A 21517-nucleotide genomic window follows, 5' to 3' on the forward strand; every position below is an offset into this window, starting at 1 on the left:
GTTTACAAAAAAGTTGGGACACTGTAAAATATAAATAAAACCAGAATGTGATAATCTGCAAATCATAGACAACATACAGTATCAAACAAATTTGTTTTATGAAGGATATATGTTCATCTTGAATTTGATGTCAGCAACATCTCCAAACAGTACGCCTAAAGTGCCCTTAAGCAAGGCACCTAATCCCTCACTGCTCCCCGAGTGCCGCTGTAGCAGGCAGCTCACTGTTCCGGGTTAGTGTGTGCTTCACCACTGTTTGGTGTGTCTGGCCAAATAATGCAATAATATAAGAATGATGATCCTTAGTGTAAAATTGTGAATAATTTGGGGATTGTATCATCTATAGTACATAATATCTGTAGGAGCCATTTATTATTTGTGGGTTTATTTTGTTCGACTCATTATAGCCACTAGGGGGTGTAGTGTGTGTGTGTAGGGGGTGTATATGAACAGGTGTTCACCGATGAGGGGAGAAGGTGTGGAGAGACCAACAATATGTCACCGCACTGCTGTAACAGCACTCATTTAGAGCCATACAGCAGTGTTCACGTCACCAACAGCACCGAGTGTGTGTGTGTGATGTCCGCGTTCCCAAATGCTGAGACTGTTGTTAAAAGAGGAGGTGATTCAACACAAGTGGGAAACATGCCCCTGGTCCAACCTTTTTGAAACATGTTGCTGGCATCAAATTTGAATACATATTTTCCAAAAATCAAAACATCTGTTTCATCAATTGATATGTTGTCTGCACTAGTCTTAATTAAACATATGATTTACATTTTACACAGCATCCCAACTTTTTTGGAAACAGTTGTATAACTTCTACATACTTGATTGTCACAAGTATAACTGCAGTAGCACTAGTAGTTACTTATACATTCCTTGATTGTCATTGTCACCGTCACACACACACACACACACACACATATCTTGCCTGAGATAATTTTCGCGAGGGGTAAAGAGAGAGCATTTAAAGTCAAACCAACACAGTTAATGTCTAATTCTCCTCAACATGACCTCGTGGCAAGAGGTGGGGTTCAGAACAGCACAGTAAGGGCACGTTCGGCAGGTTAGAGTACTAAGTACTTATGGTTAGAGGACTGACAGGAGATGGGGTACATAACAGCACAGTAAGGGCACGTTCAGCATGGTAGAGTTAGAGGACTGGCAAGAGATGGGGTTCAGAACAGCACAGTAAGGGCACGTTCGGCATGTTCAGGTTAGAGGTGAGGAGCTGCTCTCGGAGTGAGTGAGTTTTCCAGAGATTCTTGAGGATTGAGAGGGACGACCCTGCTCTGATGGCGTTTGGAAGAATGCTTTGATTTGGTTTGCTTCAGCATACTACTCTTTCATCTTAAGTATGCACATATGTGTTAAGGACAAAGCTTTTTGCCTTGCTGGTGTGCACGTGTAAGTGTGAGGGCACGTTCAGCGTGGTAGAGTTAGAGGAGTGTTTGTGAGCATGCACGCTGAAGCTTTAGTTGGAGTGTGTGTGTTTGTGAGCATGCACACTGAAGGTTTAGTTGGAGTGTGTGTGTGTGTTTGTGAGCATGCGTGCAGAAGGTTTAGTTGGAGTGTGTGTGTGTGTTTGTGAGCATGCGCGCAGAAGGTTTAGTTAGCGTGTGTGTGTGAGATGCAGGACCTCATTCTGTCACTCGGGTGATGGAGCGCTCTACCGCGCAACGCTGAAGAACTCCTTGCTTTCCTCTCCGTGTCAGAGGCCCTGCTGCCGGGCACACACACACACACACACACTGAATTGAACTGAAATTCACTGAAAAACTGCCTGCTCTCCTCTTGTCAGAGAGGTCCTGTTGCCAGGCTGCTCTCCTCTTGTGTCTGTACTAAAGCTACCATCGAGAAATGGCTCCTTATGAAACCCATCATGGGTTCAGGCTTGAGTAGATTTCCCTTCCCTGCCCGTGACCATATATTACCCCAACCAGATGTGATAAATCAGATGTGATTTAAACAATGTGAATTAATCTCATTTTTAATAATCTTTTAAATCCACTACAGTGAGACTGTGGTTGAGGAGAGGAGAGTAGAGGCATCTGGATGTAGACTCTGTGAGGGACTGTTTTTTTTTTTGTGTCTCTGCATTGTGTTTGTGTGTGTGTGTGTGCGTGTGAGGTAAACTGAGAGAGACAGGAAAAAGGAGAGAGAGAGACAGTTTCAGCAGAGACTCCACTCTGGTGTGAAATGAGAATGGTGTGGTGTTTGTGTGTGTCACCACTGGAGACAAGATGACCGGCAGCACATGGCGACCTCACTGACCGGTGACAGTGTGACGTGACCACCGGGCTGTTTAGGCTTTCCAAAACTATAACCTTACAAACAGCATAAGTTAATGGCTTCAACACCCAGGAGGCTGTCTTACCAATGAAGCTATATTTGTATAAGGCCCTTTGAATGTACAGTAAGGACTTAATAAATGCAAACATGAACTTCCAACTCTCTGAGTGGCCCTGGGGAGCCTCCATCCCATAATGGGGCTGTAGGGTAGAGGGTACAAAAAATGGGGGGCGCATGAGAGGAATCATTACAGAAGCTTTTCTAACTTAACTTAAGCAGAATATCATTGGAAAGTGTTGAGAAGAAGGCTCATCAGAAAAGAAACGTTGATTATAGCCTACTATTTCACCATTCAACCGCTAGATGGCGTGAACACTACGGCCCAGTCAGATCCGACGGCTTTGGGCTCTTTATCAGTTTCTTTTTAGTAGGCCACTTGTACGTATATAATAGCCTCAAATCAATACCAAAAGACAACACGTTTGTGTGTTCTTTGACGACCTGGAATAAGAAACACATTTATTTTGACAAACCAGTGAGATGTTTGAAAAGTTCAGAGGTCGTTTCCATAGAAACACACGAGCGTCGTCCAGTCTGGGCTGAAGAAGTTGTCATGCTAACGCTAAGTGAGTTTGTCAACTCAGTTTATCTTTGTAGGTGTGGAAAGCTTGTCTGAATAATAGCGTGAAACATGTCAGCTGCAGTAAATCCACTGTCTAACCCGAAAGGAGGGAAGAAGTTATGTGAATTATGTCACAAGCCCGCGTATCTTCAATGCACAAAGTGCCGTGTGACTTACTATTGGTGAGTTTGTTAGCTTGCAATGATAGTAAGATAATTAAGGCAAAGCTATGTAACGTTTAGCTTAAACTCTTTGGTTGAGGTGTAAAAACTGTGTATCATCTTATCGAGGCTCTAGGCTCTTGTTTGAATTCTAGGAATGCCTAGCCCTAGCTTCTAGATGTAAATAACGTTACCGTGTTCATCAATGTGTACAGTGGCCACTGGCCACCATAATGTTTTCAGCTTTTTGTTGTTTTAGTAACGTTAGTTTTTAAAAGACAGCACTCTTAATTCTCCGAGTTATTTTTGGGTCCGTATAAGGGCCATCACAATTTCTCTTCTACCCCTGTACTTTGGCCACCTGCCCTTGGAACATCTGCCCAACAAACAGTATGCTAATTGTTTCTGGCAGAATAAAACATCAAACTTTTTTTTTTTTTTTTACTGGACTTTCCTAGTTTGACGCCTCTTCCTGGTAGTTAGCTAGACACAAGAGGGCAGTAGCGCTCCATCTTCAGTAAGCATCACATGATGCATGATAAAGCGCGTCTTGAATGCGGAGGGGAGAGGTTGTGGAGGTTGAGCGGGTTCAGACAGCTGGAAACCAATTTATGCTCAGACGGAAGACTCAGCCGCACAAAAATAGACTGCCAGGCAAGTTTTCATTCCCCTGGAAAAAGGGATGAATGTGTAACTGCTAGTTACTCGATGAACGACTGCGCCACTTGCAAAATACAGTTTGTATTCGTGTACCTTGGAAAAGACCAACTTGACAATGCTGTTCTTTAAAGATTTATTTTATGAGGCCACATCATCAGCGTCTTGCAAAAGGCCTAATTGCTGTGTACAATGTGTGCAGTGTCAGTAGTTGCTTTGTGAAAACCTGTGTTCAGTGTCTTGTTTCGTTGCGGCAGTGGCCAGAGCCTCTCAGTAATGGTGCCTCTGTGAGGGCAGGCGAACAGTGAGCTGACTATGGCCTCTGTGCATTCTTCACTCCTCTCGCTGTCTCCATACGCCTCTGTGCACGGCCCCGTGTGTGTGTGTGTGTGTGTGTGCATGGCCCCGAGGGCCCACTGCTTAGCAGCTGAACCACCAGCCACTGCTCTCCTGAGGGAGCTGCTCTCTGTGTGTATGTGTGTATGTGTGTGTGTGTGTGTGTGTGTGTGTGTGTGTGTGTGTGTGTGTGTGAGAGAGAGAGAGAGACAGAGAACGAGTGAGAGAGAGGGAGGAAGAGAGGGAGCAAGAAATTGAGAGAAAAATATAAGAGAATGAGAGAGAGAGAAAGGAATGGTCATCCTGCCAAGTCTTCTGTGCCTCTCTGTGGTCTCCAGCTGTTAACCCAGGCTGAGTCGCGTGCGGGGGGGGGTGCAGGGCATGGCTAGGGCACAGTCGGGCTGTCGTGCCACGCCCTCCCGGCGGTCCTTGTGTGATGTGGTTCCAGGCTGTGCATTCCAGCCTCACACAGTGAAAAAACCCAGCCTGAACATGAAAGCCACTCTGAACCCAGACACACAATTAAAGGCCTTTACTACAGGTATGCGCTCTCACTGCACATATGGTGAACTCCAGCCTGCTGCTCAGCTCTGCGCACACTGCCTTAATACAGTGAAGCCATCAGCAGCACTCACTGGGAATCGCACTCACTGGGAATCGCACTCACTGGGAATCGCGCTCACTGGGAATCTCACTCACTGGGAATCGCACTCACTCGGAATCGCACTCACTGGGAATCACGCTCACTGGGAATCTGGTGGCTGGCTAGCTGGGTGGGTCAGAGGCTTCTTGGATCCGTCCTGGTCCTGTCATCCTGGCTGTGCCACTGCCATGTCTCCCTGTAGTCCAGGCCACTGTTATACAGGTTCTGGGGCATCTCTTCAACACTGGGTTGGGTTATATAATACTACTGCATTACAAAGCAGATTTATTTATGTTGCACCTTTTACACACCACTGTCAGTCAAAGTGCTTTGTGAATGAGAAACAACTAAAATAATTCAGATTTTAACTAACAGGAGAGTAGAAATGACCATCATGACAGTAGAAAGAGAAATACAAATGAAATTAGGCATTTTTATAGCAGATAGAATAACTAAGCCCACTAGTTAACTGATTTATGGTGATAGAGTGTTCACACCATAGACTGTATAAAATCTTCAGCCTGCGAGTTTAATGTCTCCATGGATACCATGAGAAACATCACGAGCCCTTAGTGTCCCCAGAGCTCAAAGGGATATTCACAGTGCACTGATTGATTGATCTGAGACTTGCCCAATGGTGTGCTGTGCTCTCCACAGTGACACCGCCCATCAAGAAGCTGATTGGCTGAGCATCCATAATAGGGTGTGTCAGATGCTGAGGCCTGTCCGTACACCCGCCCCCTTTCACACACTCCAGGCCGACAGAGACCATCACCGTGCAGAGATACGCAAGGCTCAGGTACACACACCTCACACACACACACTACACATCCCTCACACACACACACACACACCCCTCACACACATACACACACACATAAAGCACACCATCACCCTGCAGAGATACGCAAGGCTCAGGTACACACACACACCCTTCACACACACATAAAGCACACCACCACCATGCAGAGATACAGTACACGAGGCTCAGGTACACACACCTCACACACACACACACACACACACCTCATACACACATAGCGTTCACCATCACTGCACAGAGATATGCAAGGCTCAGGTACACACCTCACAGACACACACACACCTCATACACACACACACACCTCATACACACATAGCGTTCACCATCACTGCACAGAGATATGCAAGGCTCAGGTACACACACCCCTCACACACACATAAAGCACACCACCACCACCATTCAGAGATACACATGATTCAAGTATACACACCTCACAATCACACAATGGCAAATTGCACTCTATGCACAGGTGCTCCATACCTTAACTCCGAGTCAGTGGTTTTGTGACTAATTAACCCAAGTGATAAAGCCTCTAATAGAGACGCCCTATGACTTTATTCTGCTATAACTCTTCTCTTAGGATCCCGTGGCTTAAATCCCACAGGTTTGTCACTATACCCTGAGCCATAGAAAGAGAGAGTGGCGACACTGTTTGATGTCACCGCCACACGATCAATAGTTCCAAAAAACCTGTGCTTAATGGCTGTATCGCAGGAGGTGGGATGTATTTCTGGATGCTGGAGGGCTTAATCTAGTAACTCATTGGCTAATGACCAAGTGATTGGCAGTTTTCAGTTCCAGAACCCTCTCCATAACCCAGAAACTGGCATGGAAAAGCACTGCCATCTTTCTCCAGGGTCTCTTATGGGAGTGTGGCCACTCTGTTTCCTGTGCCACTCTGACTGTACTCCACACTTGGAATACTCTCCTGTTGTAGTCTGTGTTAAGTCAGCAATGTTTACTGACTGTATCAGGGCCACTATCGCAGGCATCACACAGTCTTGTCTCTGACGGAGAACACACTGCCTCTGTACTGTGTGTGCACAGTGGTTTTTCACCGACCCCGTGTTTCTGGGAATTATTGTTATCTAAATGCACTTTAGATAACAATATAGAGTCGGAGGATGTTCCCAGGAAAACTTGTTCTGGGATTCTGCAAGGACAGGGAGAGAATGCGTGCTCTGTCCTGCACATATCTCTAACATAAAATAATGTGTCTAGGCTAATCTATATTTTCAATAAGCAATCACTGCATGCCTATGGAAACAATAAGTCAATATATTAGAGATATCAAGAGTAACGCAGGAATGGACGTTACAGTTATTCAGAAACTGTAACGAATTACTGAAATTTGAATTGTACTTTGTAACACGTTACCCCCAACACTGACAATAACGTAGACAGCAAATTAAGATATTTTTTTTATTTTTTGGAGCGGCATCGGTACCACTGTGTAGCCAAGCCTTATGCCATAGGCTACCCAAGTAGCCTAAATCGAGGTAATGTTTAAAGGGGAACTTGGCAACTATTTCAACGTAATAAACCTGTTTAGAAATCATTTGGATGGTTAAATGACCTGTTCCGGTGAAAATGGTGCCTTTCACCGCTGCCCCTACCATCCCCAGGCAGAAAACCAACCTTGCAACATTGAGACTACCGTCCCGGAAAGAGAAGTGAGAAACAAGAAACTCGTTTTAAATCGTGTTTCTTACCTTGTAACATCCACATAGTTCTGCCAAACTTATGCAAACCGTTCGCTAGCTTGTAAACAAATCCATGTGCTTTATCATTACCTTTTCACACAGTTTGAAATAGCATAATGCACAATTTCTCAAGCAGAGGGGGAAATATAGCTAATCCTGCCAAGTTTCCCTTTAATTATGCATGATTTATTTTGTTATTGAATTCGTAGGCTGGGATTCCTCCTGGCAACAATTATGTTTAAAGGTAGCCTCCTGCTTTTTTCAGAAGGGGCGGCAGGCAGGCCACAGGCAGAGCGATGTACAGTGGCAGAGCGACGCACAGTGGCTGAAAGTGGTAATAAAGTTTCACGCAGCTTCACGCCGCGTAATGCGCGACTTAAGTGGCCATTTCAAAGTAATCCCCACTGTACACACGCACACACACACTCTCTCTCTCTCTGTGATGTGATTGCGACGAGTGGACACCACACACACACACACACACACCCACACACACAGGATGTTTCGTGTTTGGTTAGGCAAACGGGTGATGATCAGTCAAATGTTGTGGCAGGGAAGCAGGCTGCTGCATTATCATGTGACATGCCGTCCAGCCTCGCCATCTCACCACTTCACTGCCTTCAGCTGCATCAGAAGAACCCAGTGGCCACAATAATATGTGCCATTCATCTTATATCTCCATAAGTGTTACAATATTTCATAGAAATATAAGTAGCACAGGCTACATTGTTACGTACGCAGTGTGTTTGTGTGTGTGTGTTTGTAGGATGCGAGTGGTTGACTGTTAAAATGTGTGTGTGTGTGTGTGTGTGTGTGTGCGCGTGTAGGAACAGCTGATCTCTATGAGATGGAGGAGGTGCAATGTTGGCTGTTTATGAAGATTGTGTGTGTGTCTGTGTCTGAGTGTGTGTGCCTGTGAGTGTGTGTAGGTACAGCAGATCTCCACGAGGAGGGGGAGACGCTCTGTTGGCTGTTTGTTAAGATGTGTGTGTGTGTGTGTGTGTGTAGGAAAAGCTGATCTCCATGTCTGAGGAGGAGGCACGCCGTTGGCTGTTTGAGGGGCGTTGTCAAGAGGCTCTTCCTGCTGCCCGCTTCTGCCTCCGTATCGCCATGGAAACACACGGACCCAACGCTGTGCAGCTGGTACCCGCCTACCTGCTGCTCGCTGAGGCCAATGTGGGTCAGTCTGTGTGTGTGTGTGTGTGTGTGTGTGTGTGTGTGTGTGTGTGTGTGTGTGTGTGTGTGTGTGTGTGTGTGTAGGGGTGGTGGTAGCATAGTGGTTAAGGACCTGGGCTAGCTGGGCAGTGGCAGAAAAGTTGTGGGTTCAATTCCCGGCTTCCACCGCTGTGCCCTTGAGCAAGGAACCTAACCCTGAATTGCTCCGGGGACAATGGCCCTTGTAATGTAGTTGACATATGTAAGTTGCTTGAGATATAAGCGTCAGCTAAATACATGTAAATGTGTGTGTTTGTCTGTGGGTGTGTGTTTCTGTGTGTGTGTGTGTGTGTGTGTGTTGACTGATACTTAAAAGACACTTTTATCCAAAGCATCACAGACTCACAACAGCAGGAATCGAACCCGGGTTGACCCCTATTTTTTACAGTCTATGGTTGACCCATTGTCAGTTGATGATGTTACCGTTACGTTACCGGTAAAATCCCATCCCTGGTTCTACCTACCCAGCCCTAAGAGTCATGACTGTGAGATAGTTCAGGCTGTGTGTGTGTGTGTGTGTGTGTGTAACATCAGGGTTACCTCACACACACACAATGATGCTAAGTCATCCTTCTGCTCTCCCACGCTCCCTCTCTGTCTTTCTCCTACTCTGTTTTTCTCTCTGTCCCACGCTCGCTCTGCCACATCTCTCTCTCTCTCCCTCTTTCCCTCCCTCCCTCTGTTTCTCTCTCCTCTCTCTCCCTTTCTCCCTCCCTCCCTCCCCTCTCTCTCTTTCTCCTCTCCCATTCTCTCCTCTCTCTCCCCTCTCTCTCTCTCTCTCCCTCCCTCCCTCCCTCTCTCTCCCTCTCTCTCTCTCTCTCTCTGTCATCCCGCAGTGCCGCTTCGTCTCCTGCTGTGGTGCCGCAGTCCATGCATCAGACAGCCGTGTGTGTGTGTGTGTGTGCTCGTGCTTGTGTGCTCTCACTGGTGGAGAGGAGAGGGGGCAGAGTCGCTCACATGCACACACACACTCACACATTTTCTCTCTCTGTCTCTCTTACTCACACAGACAGATACACACACACACACACACACACACACACACACACGCTGGACTGCAGCACTGACACAATGATGCATGGAGAGCAAATAAATTCTACTGGCCCTGCAGATGAATACTGCAGGCTACTAGCAGACGAGTGTTAGAGAGCTTGCAGATGACCACTGCAGGCCTTGGAGACGAGTGTTAGAGGGTGTGCAGATGACCACTGCAGGCCTAGGAGATGAGTGTTAGAGGGCTTGCAGATGACCACTGCAGGCCCTGCAGGCCGCTGCTAGTACTGTATGTTGCTGTCAGAGTTGCTGTCAGGCCTTAAGTGGTTTCCAGGCCTTCGAGGTGTGCTGTTGGTTTAAGCACCCTGTAGGTTTTGTGCTGTAGGTGTGCTGTTGGTTTAGCAGGTGTGCTGTAGGTTTAAGTGTGCTGTAGGTTTTGAGTGTGCTGTTTGAGTGTGTGCTTGTTGAGTGTGCTGTTACCTTGAGTGTGCTGTTACCTTGAGTGTGCTGTTGCCTTGAGTGTGCTGTTGGTTAGAGTGTGCTGTTGGTTTAGTGTGCTGTTTGAGTGTGCTGTTTGAGTGTGCTGTTACCTTGAGTGTGCTGTTACCTTGAGTGTGCTGTTACCTTGAGTGTGCTGTTGCCTTGAGTGTGCTGTTACCTTGAGTGTGCTGTTGGTTTGAGTGTGCTGTTGGTTTGAGTGTGCTGTTACCTTGAGTGTGCTGTTGGTTTGAGTGTGCTGTTACCTTGAGTGTGCTGTTACCTTGAGTGTGCTGTTGCCTTGAGTGTGCTGTTACCTTGAGTGTGCTGTTGCCTTGAGTGTGCTGTTACCTTGAGTGTGCTGTTGCCTTGAGTGTGCTGTTACCTTGAGTGTGCTGTTACCTTGAGTGTGCTGTTACCTTGAGTGTGCTGTTACCTTGAGTGTGCTGTTGCCTTGAGTGTGCTGTTACCTTGAGTGTGCTGTTGCCTTGAGTGTGCTGTTGCCTTGAGTGTGCTGTTACCTTGAGTGTGCTGTTACCTTGAGTGTGCTGTTACCTTGAGTGTGCTGTTGGTTTGAGTGTGCTGTTGGTTTGAGTGTGCTGTTTGAGTGTGCTGTTTGAGTGTGCTGTTTGAGTGTGCTGTTGGTTTGAGTGTGCTGTTGGTTTGAGTGTGCTGTTGGTTTGAGGTGCTGTTTGAGTGTGCTGTTACCTTGAGTGTGCTGTTACCTTGAGTGTGCTGTTACCTTGAGTGTGCTGTTACCTTGAGTGTGCTGTTACCTTGAGTGTGCTGTTACCTTGAGTGTGCTGTTACCTTTCCTGCAGGCCAGCTAGTACTGTATGTTGCTGTCAGAGTTGGAAGTGGAGGGCCTTAACTCTGTTTCCAGCACCCATTTGCTTCGAGTGTGCTGTTGGTTTGAGTGTGCTGTAGGTTTGAGTGTGCTGTTGGTTTGAGTGTGCTGTTTGAGTGTGCTGTTGGTTTGAGTGTGCTGTTGGTTTGAGTGTGCTGTTGGTTTGAGTGTGCTGTTTGAGTGTGCTGTTGGTTTGAGTGTGCTGTAGGTTTGAGTGTGCTGTTGGTTTGAGGGTGCTGTTTGAGTGTGCTGTTGGTTAGAGTGTGCTGTTGGTTTGAGTGTGCTGTTGGTTTGAGTATGCTGTTGGTTTGAGTGTGCTGTTTGAGTGTGCTGTTGGTTTGAGTGTGCTGTTGGTTTGAGTGTGCTGTTGGTTTGAGTGTGCTGTTGGTTTGAGTGTGCTGTTGGTTTGAGTGTGCTGTTTGAGTATGCTGTTGGTTTTGGTTTTAGTTGGCTTGAGTTGGTTTGAGTGTGTGTTGTTTGAGGTTTTGCTGTTGGTTTGAGTGTGCTGTTGGTTTGAGTGTGCTGTTGGTTTGAGTGTGCTGTAGGTTTGAGTGTGCTGTTGGTTTGAGTGTGCTGTTCGAGTGTGCTGTTGGTTTGAGTGTGCTGTTGGTTTGAGTGTGCTGTTGCCTTGAGTGTGCTGTTACCTTGAGTGTGCTGTTGGTTTGGTTACACATTTACCAGCCATTATAATGACTTATGTGGAGGAATTTGTGAATTCTTTCTAAAACGCTGAAACGCAGTATAGGAGTTCATACCGTAGATATAGCGACATCACCTCTAGTATAGGAGTTCATACCATAGATATAGCGACATCACCTCCAGTATAGGAGTTTATACCCATTAAAAAAAACAAAGGAGTTCATACCCAGTAAAGGTGTGAATTCTTGAACATTCTAACATAAGATTCCGTTGTGCAACAATTCAAGGTTCTAAAATTCTATGTTGAATTCAAGGAATCCAGATATTAAAGGTGCCATTTGTAGGATTGTTACCGAACGTTCTGTAGGCCAAAATCAAAACACTGGTGAACGTTCTCATTACTACCAGACGTGAGCCTCTTCTGGGTTGCCAGATGTAATGAAGACTTAGCTAATGTTAGTTGACCTGTAGCTGCCATAACGTTTCTCCAACCATGACCCAGCTACACATTACGGAAACAGTGAAAACAAAAAATACCTCTCTAACCAACATAACATATTTAGCTGAAGTTAGCGATGCAGATGAAGTTTAGCCTAGGCTACCTGTTGTGGAGAAATATGGCCAGCTCTGCGTCAGACGTTTGACGAAGATGTCACCATCTCAGGAAGCTCCTCCAATGTCCACTTAATTTGTTTCTTGTTTTAATTTTGGAAATTTACCTGCCTCTCGTAGGCGTTCATGACTACAACTGACAGCTGTTGACAATTGGCCTTTGCTAATTTGGCAACCAAAATAGGAGGACGCGCTAGCCCATTATTAATACGCTATTCTAGAATTAATCGTTCAAAACATAAATGAAAATTCTCCCCGTAACTCATTTTTTTTCATGGGTTTTATTTTCTGTGTTGAGCGGGTATATAATCTGTATTGTTGAGGGGGTATATTTTCTGTGTATTGTTGAGTGGGTATACTCTGGGTATGTTGAGTGGGTATATTTTCTGTGTATTGTTGAGTGGGTATACTCTGGGTATGTTGAGAGTATACTCTGGGTATGTTGATATGTTGAGTGGGTATACTCTGGGGATGTTGAGTGGGTATATTCTGGGTATGTTGAGGGGGTATACTCTGGGTATGTTGAGTGGGTATACTCTGGGTATGTTGAGTGGGTATACTCTGGGTATGTTGAGGGGGTATATTTTATCTATTGTTGAGTGGTGAGGTGAGGATGGCTAGTTAGGGTCTGACTTGCAGCACAGAGAAGCATTGTGCCACTCTGATGCCCTTTCATAACTCTCATGCCACTAGAATACAGCACTCTCTTACTTCTGCCTCTGCGTATGATGTACAGTAAGGGCTTTGTGTGTGTGTGCGTGTGTGCATGTATGTGTGTGTGTGTGTGTGTGTATGTGTGTGTGTGTGTGTGTGTGTAGGCCTGGGCAGTCTCTCGCTGGCTGAGGAGTATCTGTCCCAAGCGGAGTGGACGGTGTTGAAGACCCCAGACTGCAGTGGAGCCCTGAGGCAGCAGCTCCACAGGAACATGGGCAGCCTCCACAACACCACAGGCAACCTGGACGCAGCACTGCAGCACTACGCCAACCACGTATGCACGTGTGTGTGTGGGTGTGTGTGTGTGTGTGTGTGTGTAACAAGTGTATTATACTAGTGAAGAGTATGGTTTGGACAGCATAGTGATGTGTGGGTGTGTGTGTGTGTGTGTAACAGGTGTATTATGCTAGTGAAGAGTATGGTTTGGACAGCATTATCACCTGCGGAGGCTACTTCCTGATGGCCAGTGTGTTCCAGAAGCAGAATAAGATAGACATTGTCAAGTCTCTCCACAAGAAGGTACACACCTGTGTTGTCTATGCCGTTATGTCTATGTTATGTTAATAATTATAATAATAATAATAATAAGTTTTATTTGTACAGGACCTTTCATACACAGAATGCAGCTCAACGTGTTTTACATTTGGAACACAATAATAGAGAATAAACTAATAATAATAATAATAATAATAATAATAATACATTTTGAGGCTAATGCAGCAAGCATGTTGCGGTGGTATATATTTTTAAGCAATAAGCCCCGAGAGGCCGTAGGTTACGCTGATTCTACAACAGCTAAGGGCCGTTGTTAGGCACAACACACTAGCGGAGCTGTTGTACAATCAGCGTAACCTACGGACTCAAGTGGCTTATTGCTTTTCTAAAACTGTTACTTTAAATACCTGGCAAAGTTTCATAAAGTAAAGGCACAGCAACTAGAAATATAACGAGTTATTCCTAGATAATCATTCTTCAGCCACAAAATATATTTCCTCTATCTGAATGGTTGCCAAGCAACGTCGAGATGCAGCTACTCAAGTTATGGTAGCGCAGTAATATAGAACGAACTTTGCTAACAAATGCTTACATAACGCTGCAAACTGCAAGCCCTTGCTGCGGGCCCCCACAAATACCAACAGTTTCCTACAAGTTCCTCAGTCATTCCTCTTCGTTGCTTTGTTACTCTGGCCGTTTATGATCCGATCAGCAAGATATATACCAAGCAATATCAGAAATAATTCAGAAATACAGCGGTCATGTCCTTAGTATGTTCTTAGTATTTGTTGTCATTATATGAATTTATACACAGACGTTTAAGGAACACAACAACAAATTCTCTGAAAATCCCAATAAAAAAACACACACACTCACACATACACTCTTTCAATATCTCCCGTCTTTCTCTCTCACACACACACACACACACAGGCCCTGCTTCCCTTCACACTCTCGTCAGCTCTTCCCAGAAGTGAGTGTGTGTTGTGTGGCCGAGTCTCCCTGTGTTTCCTCTGTCCAGAGCACAGCGTGTCCAGATAACAAATAACAAGAGCAGCGTAAGACACTCAGCACTAACAGCACGAGAGTGTGAACTCCCTAATGAACACAGCAGGGTGTCACCTCCGTCTGCCGTCACTCATACTGCATGTGCCTGGGGTCTCTGCCGCAGTGCTGACGCTGTTCGTCACACTTCCCAGAGTACCCTGGGGCTTTGGGGAAATTAGCGCTGATGGACTTTGGTTGTTACGTTGTTCTGTTGTGTTCTGTTGTGTTCTGTTGTTCTTTGTCTATGGTGTAAAAAATTAGCTTTGGGATACAGAAATGTTTTCATTTCAAGGAACTCTATCATGAGCCAACAGGACTGATCTCCATTCCACTATCCAAAACAGTGGCTTCTGTGGCTCTCCATCGCTACTGGGCAGTCTCTGTGGGGCAGGTTCTGCCCAATCAGTGGTGTTTAAGGACCTGGTTCTGTTGGGCCGAAGCCTGTTGACCCCCTAAACTAGAGCTGTTTTGACCAGAAAAGGGTGCCTATCTAGTAGACGCCTTCAGATCCTTATGACCACACTCTATTACAGTTTTTCTCGATTGCTTTTACCTGCTTAAGTAAACTGGAACCCACTTGGTCTTCATGACTACTTTCTTTGCACAGCAGAAGTCATCTCTTGCGAATGTGTTCACACATTTTCATTGGGTTCACACATTTCTCACACCCTTTTGCAAAACAGTTAACACAGGTGTCATTCAAAGCCCCCCCAAACTCTATTGGTTTCCCATGCTAAACAAAAGGAAAACATCTTTTCACAGGTGGTATAGATTCCTTGCATAAGTCTAAATCTCTGATACACCTGTGTGAAACTCCTTTGCACAATTCTTCAATCAGCAATCATTCATTATACATAAGAGATGTGTGTTTTGTGTTGCCATTTGCAAGTATTGATCTAATGCACATTTAGACAAAGTACTGTATTGCCTATTTGGTATCAAAACGATCGAGAAAAACTGTAATAGCACTTTGTCATGTTAGCATGCTAAATTGCTAGCTTCAGATCCTTATGACCAGTGGTGGAGGAAGTACTGAAACTCAGTACTTAAGTAAAAGTACAAATACACAGAGAAATATTTACTTTAGTAAAAGTAAAAGTACCACAATTACAACCCTACTTAAGTAAAAGTAAAAAGTACCTGCTTTTAAATGTACTTTAAGTATTAAAAGTAAAAGTATTTGCATAATGATTTATATACTATATTCTAAAACGAAAAATCAGTATGGCATTTTAATTAAGCTAGTTTTAGGTTATACTCGACTAGATAGTTTTAAGCTAATGCAATTGTGCTTACCATCTGTGGCCCAGTTTACATTCTGACCTACAATTCTAGAGACTGTAATTCTGGTTATCTAACTAGGGTGATCTGCTGAGTAATATCAGTCAGCAAAACACGAGAGCCTGAAGTTTAACGGGTAGACAAGGGAAACGTCGGGTGGATCGTAATGCCAATTATGCTGATTGAACAGAAAAAGTTGCTGAGAAAGGTGTCTTTATGATTAGGTTCAGGCGATAGACATTGAATGAACGCTCACATTATTACCCCCCAATTGTAGGCTATGCATCTTTATTTGATCACACACAATTAAGGAATATTTCCTAATCTGGAAAATGTTACGTTTTTTTCCGACCACCGGTTCATTAATAGTCTACCATTCATTTTGTGCCGCAAATGATCAGGCGATGTGACAGAAGCATTGGCATAGCCTGTAACCCGGCTGATCCGCGGATAGCAATCTCATCGGAGAGGAGGCCCTAACTCTGCAGATAACAGACAGAGAAAGGCACAGAACACAGTTGCATGTACAGTGTAGCCATGGGTCTGGTGAATATAGCCTATCGAATGCAGATGGCTACAAGCTCACGCCTTGCCTGGTCTAGACTAGAAGCTTATGTTTCTAAGAATGCACGTGGCGGCTCCAGAATCTTTGGTAGCAACCCCTGCCCTGGTAAAACAAACGTGTTTGTCAGAGAGAAAAAAAAACTGATCATAAAATGTATCGTAAAAAGGAACGATGGTGTTGTAGAAATGTAGCGGCGTAAAAGTACAGATAATTGCTGTAAAATGTAACGAAGTTAAAGTCAAAAGTATGCACTATACATTTTACTTAAGTAAAGTACAAATACGTGGAAAATTTACTTAAGTACAGTAACGAAGTATTTGTACTTCGTTACATTCCACCACTGCTTATGACTATACTCTATTAATAGCACTTTGTCCTGTTAGCATGCTAAAGTGCTAGCTTCAGATCTTTAAGACCATACTCGTTAGTGCACTTTGTCTCAGCGATATACAATACAAGTGGATGGAGGAGTGTCAGTGGGAATGTAATAGTGTGTTCAAGACAACTCATATATGTCTTTAAGGTCTTTAATTTACCATCTGAAATACCACTGTCTGTTTTTCTTAAACTTCTGTGTTCTGTATTTGTATGTGTACATGTGTGTGTGTGTGTGTGTGTGTAGGTGGCAGATAGTTGGCATGGTCATCTGAGTAAGCTGATGGAGAAGAGGATGAAGTTCTCAGTGCACCAGACTCTTAGTGAGTGACCCCCCACCCCCCGACCCCTAACCCCCTCACCCCCACCATGCACCCCTTCCTCTGCCTATCTCTGGGTCTGGGTCTGCTTGCGGGCCGAGTTTTAGGTTGCAGTGGCACAACATGAACAAAGGGAGCACTGGTGAGCACAGCACCATCAACTCACTCCAACAGCCGCACACACACACACACACACACACACACACACACACACACACAGCATCCACATCCACATTTATCATCCCACAGCTCCTCTGCCAAGGTGGGTACTACCACATCAATAATTCACTGCCATGTGTGTGTTCGTGTGTGTGTCTAGTGCATTGTGTGTGTGTGTGTATCTATGTTTTGTGCGTGTGTTTATGTTATGTATGAATGTTTATATGCAGTAGTTTCTGATCCTGCAGAAATAAGGTCAGTGGCACTCTATATTTACCTCTGAATCCTACACTTACAGGGTTTTAGGCCTGTGTGTGTGTTTGTGAGATGCAGAGTGTGTGGTGACCTCACACTCTCCTCTCGGCTGTGGATCATGTGTGTGTGTGTGTGTGTGTGTGTGTGCGGTGCCCTACTTCTGCTGCTAAGCCTGTTAGCGTATGCCCACTGGTGCTGTCAGTTGCCCCCCTCCCTTTTTCTCTAACCCTGTCTTCCCCTCTCTCTCTCTCTCTCCCTCTCTCTCTCTCTCTCTCTCTCTCTCTCTCTCTCTCTCTCTCTCTCTCTCTCTCTCTGTCTTCTATTTTTTCCCTTTCCCTTTTTCTCTCATTTCAGTCCAGATTCTTCTGCTGACAGCCCTGTTGCTCAGCATTGTGTGTGTGTGTGTGTGTGTGTGTGTGTGTGTGTGTGTGTGTGTGTGTGTGGGGGGTTCTTTTTTTCCCCTGTAGAGAAGTGACATCACATCATGCATCCTTTCATCCCAACCTGTCACTCCATCCCAGTGGGCCTCCACACACACACAAACACACACACACACACACACACACACACACACACACACAAACATACACTCTCTTTCTTATCTCTCTTTCTCTCTCTCTCTTTGTTTTTCAAATTTAAATTCTAATTTAAAGGTGCTTTATTGGCATGACATAAGGTATTTGCCTATTCAAAGCAATCATACAGAAGAATGCATAGAACAAGATATGTAGATGTTTATAAACAGATTTAAATGTATATAAAATAAACAAAAATATAATAATATGGTGGTTGGCTAGGGTTTTTACGGTTATGGTTCAGTCCGCATCAACGGGACGGACCAACCTAGCCAACCTAGACCATGCCTGGGCTGGCTAAGAGTATTTTGGGTATTGGATATTTCAATGTGCTAATATGGTGGCAGCATGGAGGGGAGTGTTTCCAGGACGCTGGTTTCACTGTTAAGCCTTCATGAGGTGTCGTGGGCCTAACTTAACGAAACATCAGTGAATGAGGGTGCCCACTTGATAACCTCAATGACATGCCACATACTATATACTGCTGTTGGATGGGCCATTTGTCTTGTGTTTGTGACCATTGGCTGGCAGATTGGTGGTTATCGTGCTGCTTTTTAAGTTAATTTGAGTAGGGGCTTCTGACCTTGGATTTTGGCACAAGGGATTATAACATCTAATCCTGTGTATGAATGTAAAACATAGGTAACAGAGGACATAAAAAGATAGACGACACAGAGTACAATTCATACCAGTACGTATCTCTCTCTCTCACACACACACACACAGTGTGTGTGTACAGTGTGTGTGTAATGTGTGTGTGTGTGTGTTGCAGGTGAGGTGCAGCGATGTGAAGGGGATCGGACTCTAACAGACTTGCTGGAGGAACAGGAGAAGATGAACACTAGCTCCGCCCCTAACTCCACACACTGTGATTTTAACTCCGCCCACTTGCTGCACTGCCTCGCCATGCTCTGGAGCCTAGCTGGGTCCTGGACTAAGGTGTGTGTGTGTGTGTGTGTGTGTGTGTGTTTGCTTGCTTGTGTATGTGGTGTGTGTGCATTTGTTTGTTTGTTTGTCTGTTGGATGGTTTGTTAGTGTGTGTGTGTGAGTGTGTGTGTGTGTGTGTGTGTGTGTGTGTGTGTGTGTGTGTGTGTGTGTGTGTGACTGGGTGGAAGTCATCCCGTCAGCCTGTGAGCTACTAACCCTTAGCGGGCCTGATGGCTTATGGCTTTAGTCATTACAGTAATCCCAAAAGCAGACTGGCAGTACTGAGCTTCAGAATGGGACACACACACACACACACCCTCACACACACACACACACACACACACACACAAACAGACCACACACAGCAAACAAACACATACACACGCACACACACACACAAGCAAACAAACACACACACACACACAAAGGGGCTTTTCTGAGGTTTTCTTGAGGGCTACATGGCAGCCGATGTGTGTTTGTGTGTATTTCTTATTTGTAATGGAAATTACACTGGAAATGGAATCATGTCTGTTTTTGTGTGTGTGTGTGTGTGTGTGTGTGTGTGTGTGTGTGTGTGTGTGTGTGTGTGTGTGTGTGTGTGTGTGTGTGTGTGTGTGTGTGTGTGTGTGTGTGTGTGTGTGTGTGTGTGTGTGTTGTGTCCGTAGGCGCTGCAGTTTGGCCGTAGAGCTCTGGTGGAGGTCCAGCGTGTGAAAGATCATGAGCTCACTGCCCCCATTCAACAGCTCCTTACCTGGATAGAGACACTGCCCAACACTCTCACACACACACCTGCCATTACACACTAATCTCACACACACACCTGCCATTACACACTAATCTCACACACACACACACACACACACACCTGCCATTACACAATAATCTCACACACACACACACACACACACACACACACACACACACACACCGCCAGCCATTACACACACATACATACACACTGATCCCCACCCCGTAGACACTCAGTCCCAGTTGGACTCCACGTCTTTTAATAAAACATCAGAAACAAATGAGTCTCCTGAAAATCAGCCATTCTGTCAGTAGTATCGACCAACACACACACACACACACACACACACACACACACACACACACACACACACACACACACACACATTAGTCTGAAGTAATGAAATGTGTCCTCCCACACCGACACTGAGAGTTGTGGGCTTGCATGATGAAAGATGTCCTCCACACACACACACAGATTTTCTGTCCCTCTCTCATATACATACACTCAAATTAGGTCAGGAGAGCACTACGCCATTTTAAACTGAGCCTCAAACTAAACACATATGAGGCCCTAATTGAAATGGTGGACAAAATGCAAAGTCTATCAACAAGTTCTGAAACTATGCATGAACTGTAGCTATCTTGTGGCATGAATTGTAGCTATCTTGTGGCATGAACTATAACTACCTTGTGGCATGAACTATAGATATCTTGTAGCAGGAACTATAGCTATCTTGTGGCATGTGGGGGCATTGAGTGAACTCAATATAGCAGTATACAGTATATTGATATGTATAGTAATATATTGAGTGGTTATTAAATTAAAGCGATGGTTAGGAGTAATTTCACCCTAGGGTCTTTTGCACCATGACCCCGAGCCAAACACAGTCCCAGAACCTGTTTTCCCTTGGTAGAACCCTGGTCGAGTCCCCTAGGCTCAGGGAGGGGGAGGACGAGATACTTTGGGCTTTTTCTCGCAAAAAGCATTTCATCATTTCCTCTTGACATAAAACGCAGTCTAAGGGCTGCACTTGGTGAAAACACAACCACATTGTATTTGTTCATTGAGATGTAAACACAACTATTCCATCCATACCAGAGTCTGGGTGTCTGTACTGTACAGTCCTCTCTGCCTGTGAGTGTGTGTCTATATGGTCCCCTGAGAGTATGTGTGTGTGTGTGTGTGTGTGTTGTAGTGTACAGTCCTCTGAATGTGTGTGTCTGTTCAGCCCTGAGTGTCTATCTGTATGGTCCTGGAAGTGTCTGTGTGTGTGTGTGTGTGTGTCTACGTTCCTCTGAGAGTGTGTATCTGTATGGTCCTGGAAGTGTGTGTGTGTACGTGCTTGTATGCCTGGAAGTGTGTGTGTGTACGTGCTTGCTGTGCGGGTGATGTGTGTGTCTTTTCTACTTTAGCCTTTTGAGAGTCTGTGTGTGTGTTTGTACGGCCCTCTGAAAGTGTGTGTGTTTGTATGGCCATCAGAGTGTGTGTATGGCCCTCAGAGTGAGTGTGTGTGTGTGTGTGTACGGCCCTCTGAGTGTGTGTTTGTATAGGCCACTGAGTATGTGTGTGTGTGTACGGCCCTCTGAGTGTGTGTTTGTATAGGCCACTGAGTATGTGTGTGTGTGTGTGGCCCTCTGAGTGTGTTTGTATAGGCCACTGAGTATGTGAGTGTGTTTGTATAGGCCACTGAGTATGTGTGTGTGTACGGCCCTCTGAGTGTGTTTGTATAGGCCACTGAGTATGTGTGTGTGTGTGTGCGGCCCTCTGAGTGTGTGTTTGTATAGGCCACTGAGTATGTGTGTGTGTGTACGGCCCTCTGAGTGTGTTTGTATAGGCCACTGAGCACGCGTGTGTGTGTGTGTACGGCCCTCTGAGTGTGTTTGTATAGGCCACTGAGTATGTGTGTGTGTGTGTACGGCCCTCTGAGTGTGTTTGTATAGGCCACTGAGTATGTGTGTGTGTGTGTACGGCCCTCTGAGTGTGTTTGTATAGGCCACTGAGTATGTGTGTGTGTGTACGGCCAGCAGGCC

At 45.3% G+C, this 21517-nt stretch overlaps 1 protein-coding gene across 1 annotated transcript; it reads left to right on the forward strand.

Annotated features, from left to right (window-relative positions):
- The first annotated feature begins 2740 nt into the window (after positions 1 to 2740).
- Positions 2741 to 19581, forward strand: zmynd12 (zinc finger, MYND-type containing 12). Its single transcript, XM_048242216.1, has 8 exons — positions 2741 to 3099; positions 5372 to 5513; positions 8249 to 8420; positions 12842 to 13011; positions 13134 to 13256; positions 16748 to 16823; positions 18582 to 18748; positions 19402 to 19581. Exons 1-8 carry the CDS (start codon positions 2987 to 2989, stop codon positions 19540 to 19542), a joined length of 1104 nt encoding a protein of 367 aa, XP_048098173.1. The 5' UTR covers positions 2741 to 2986; the 3' UTR covers positions 19543 to 19581.
- Positions 19582 to 21517: the final 1936 nt, after the last annotated feature.

Source organism: Alosa alosa, chromosome 4 (genome assembly GCF_017589495.1).
Source record: "Alosa alosa isolate M-15738 ecotype Scorff River chromosome 4, AALO_Geno_1.1, whole genome shotgun sequence".
Taxonomy (NCBI): Eukaryota; Metazoa; Chordata; class Actinopteri; order Clupeiformes; family Clupeidae; genus Alosa; species Alosa alosa.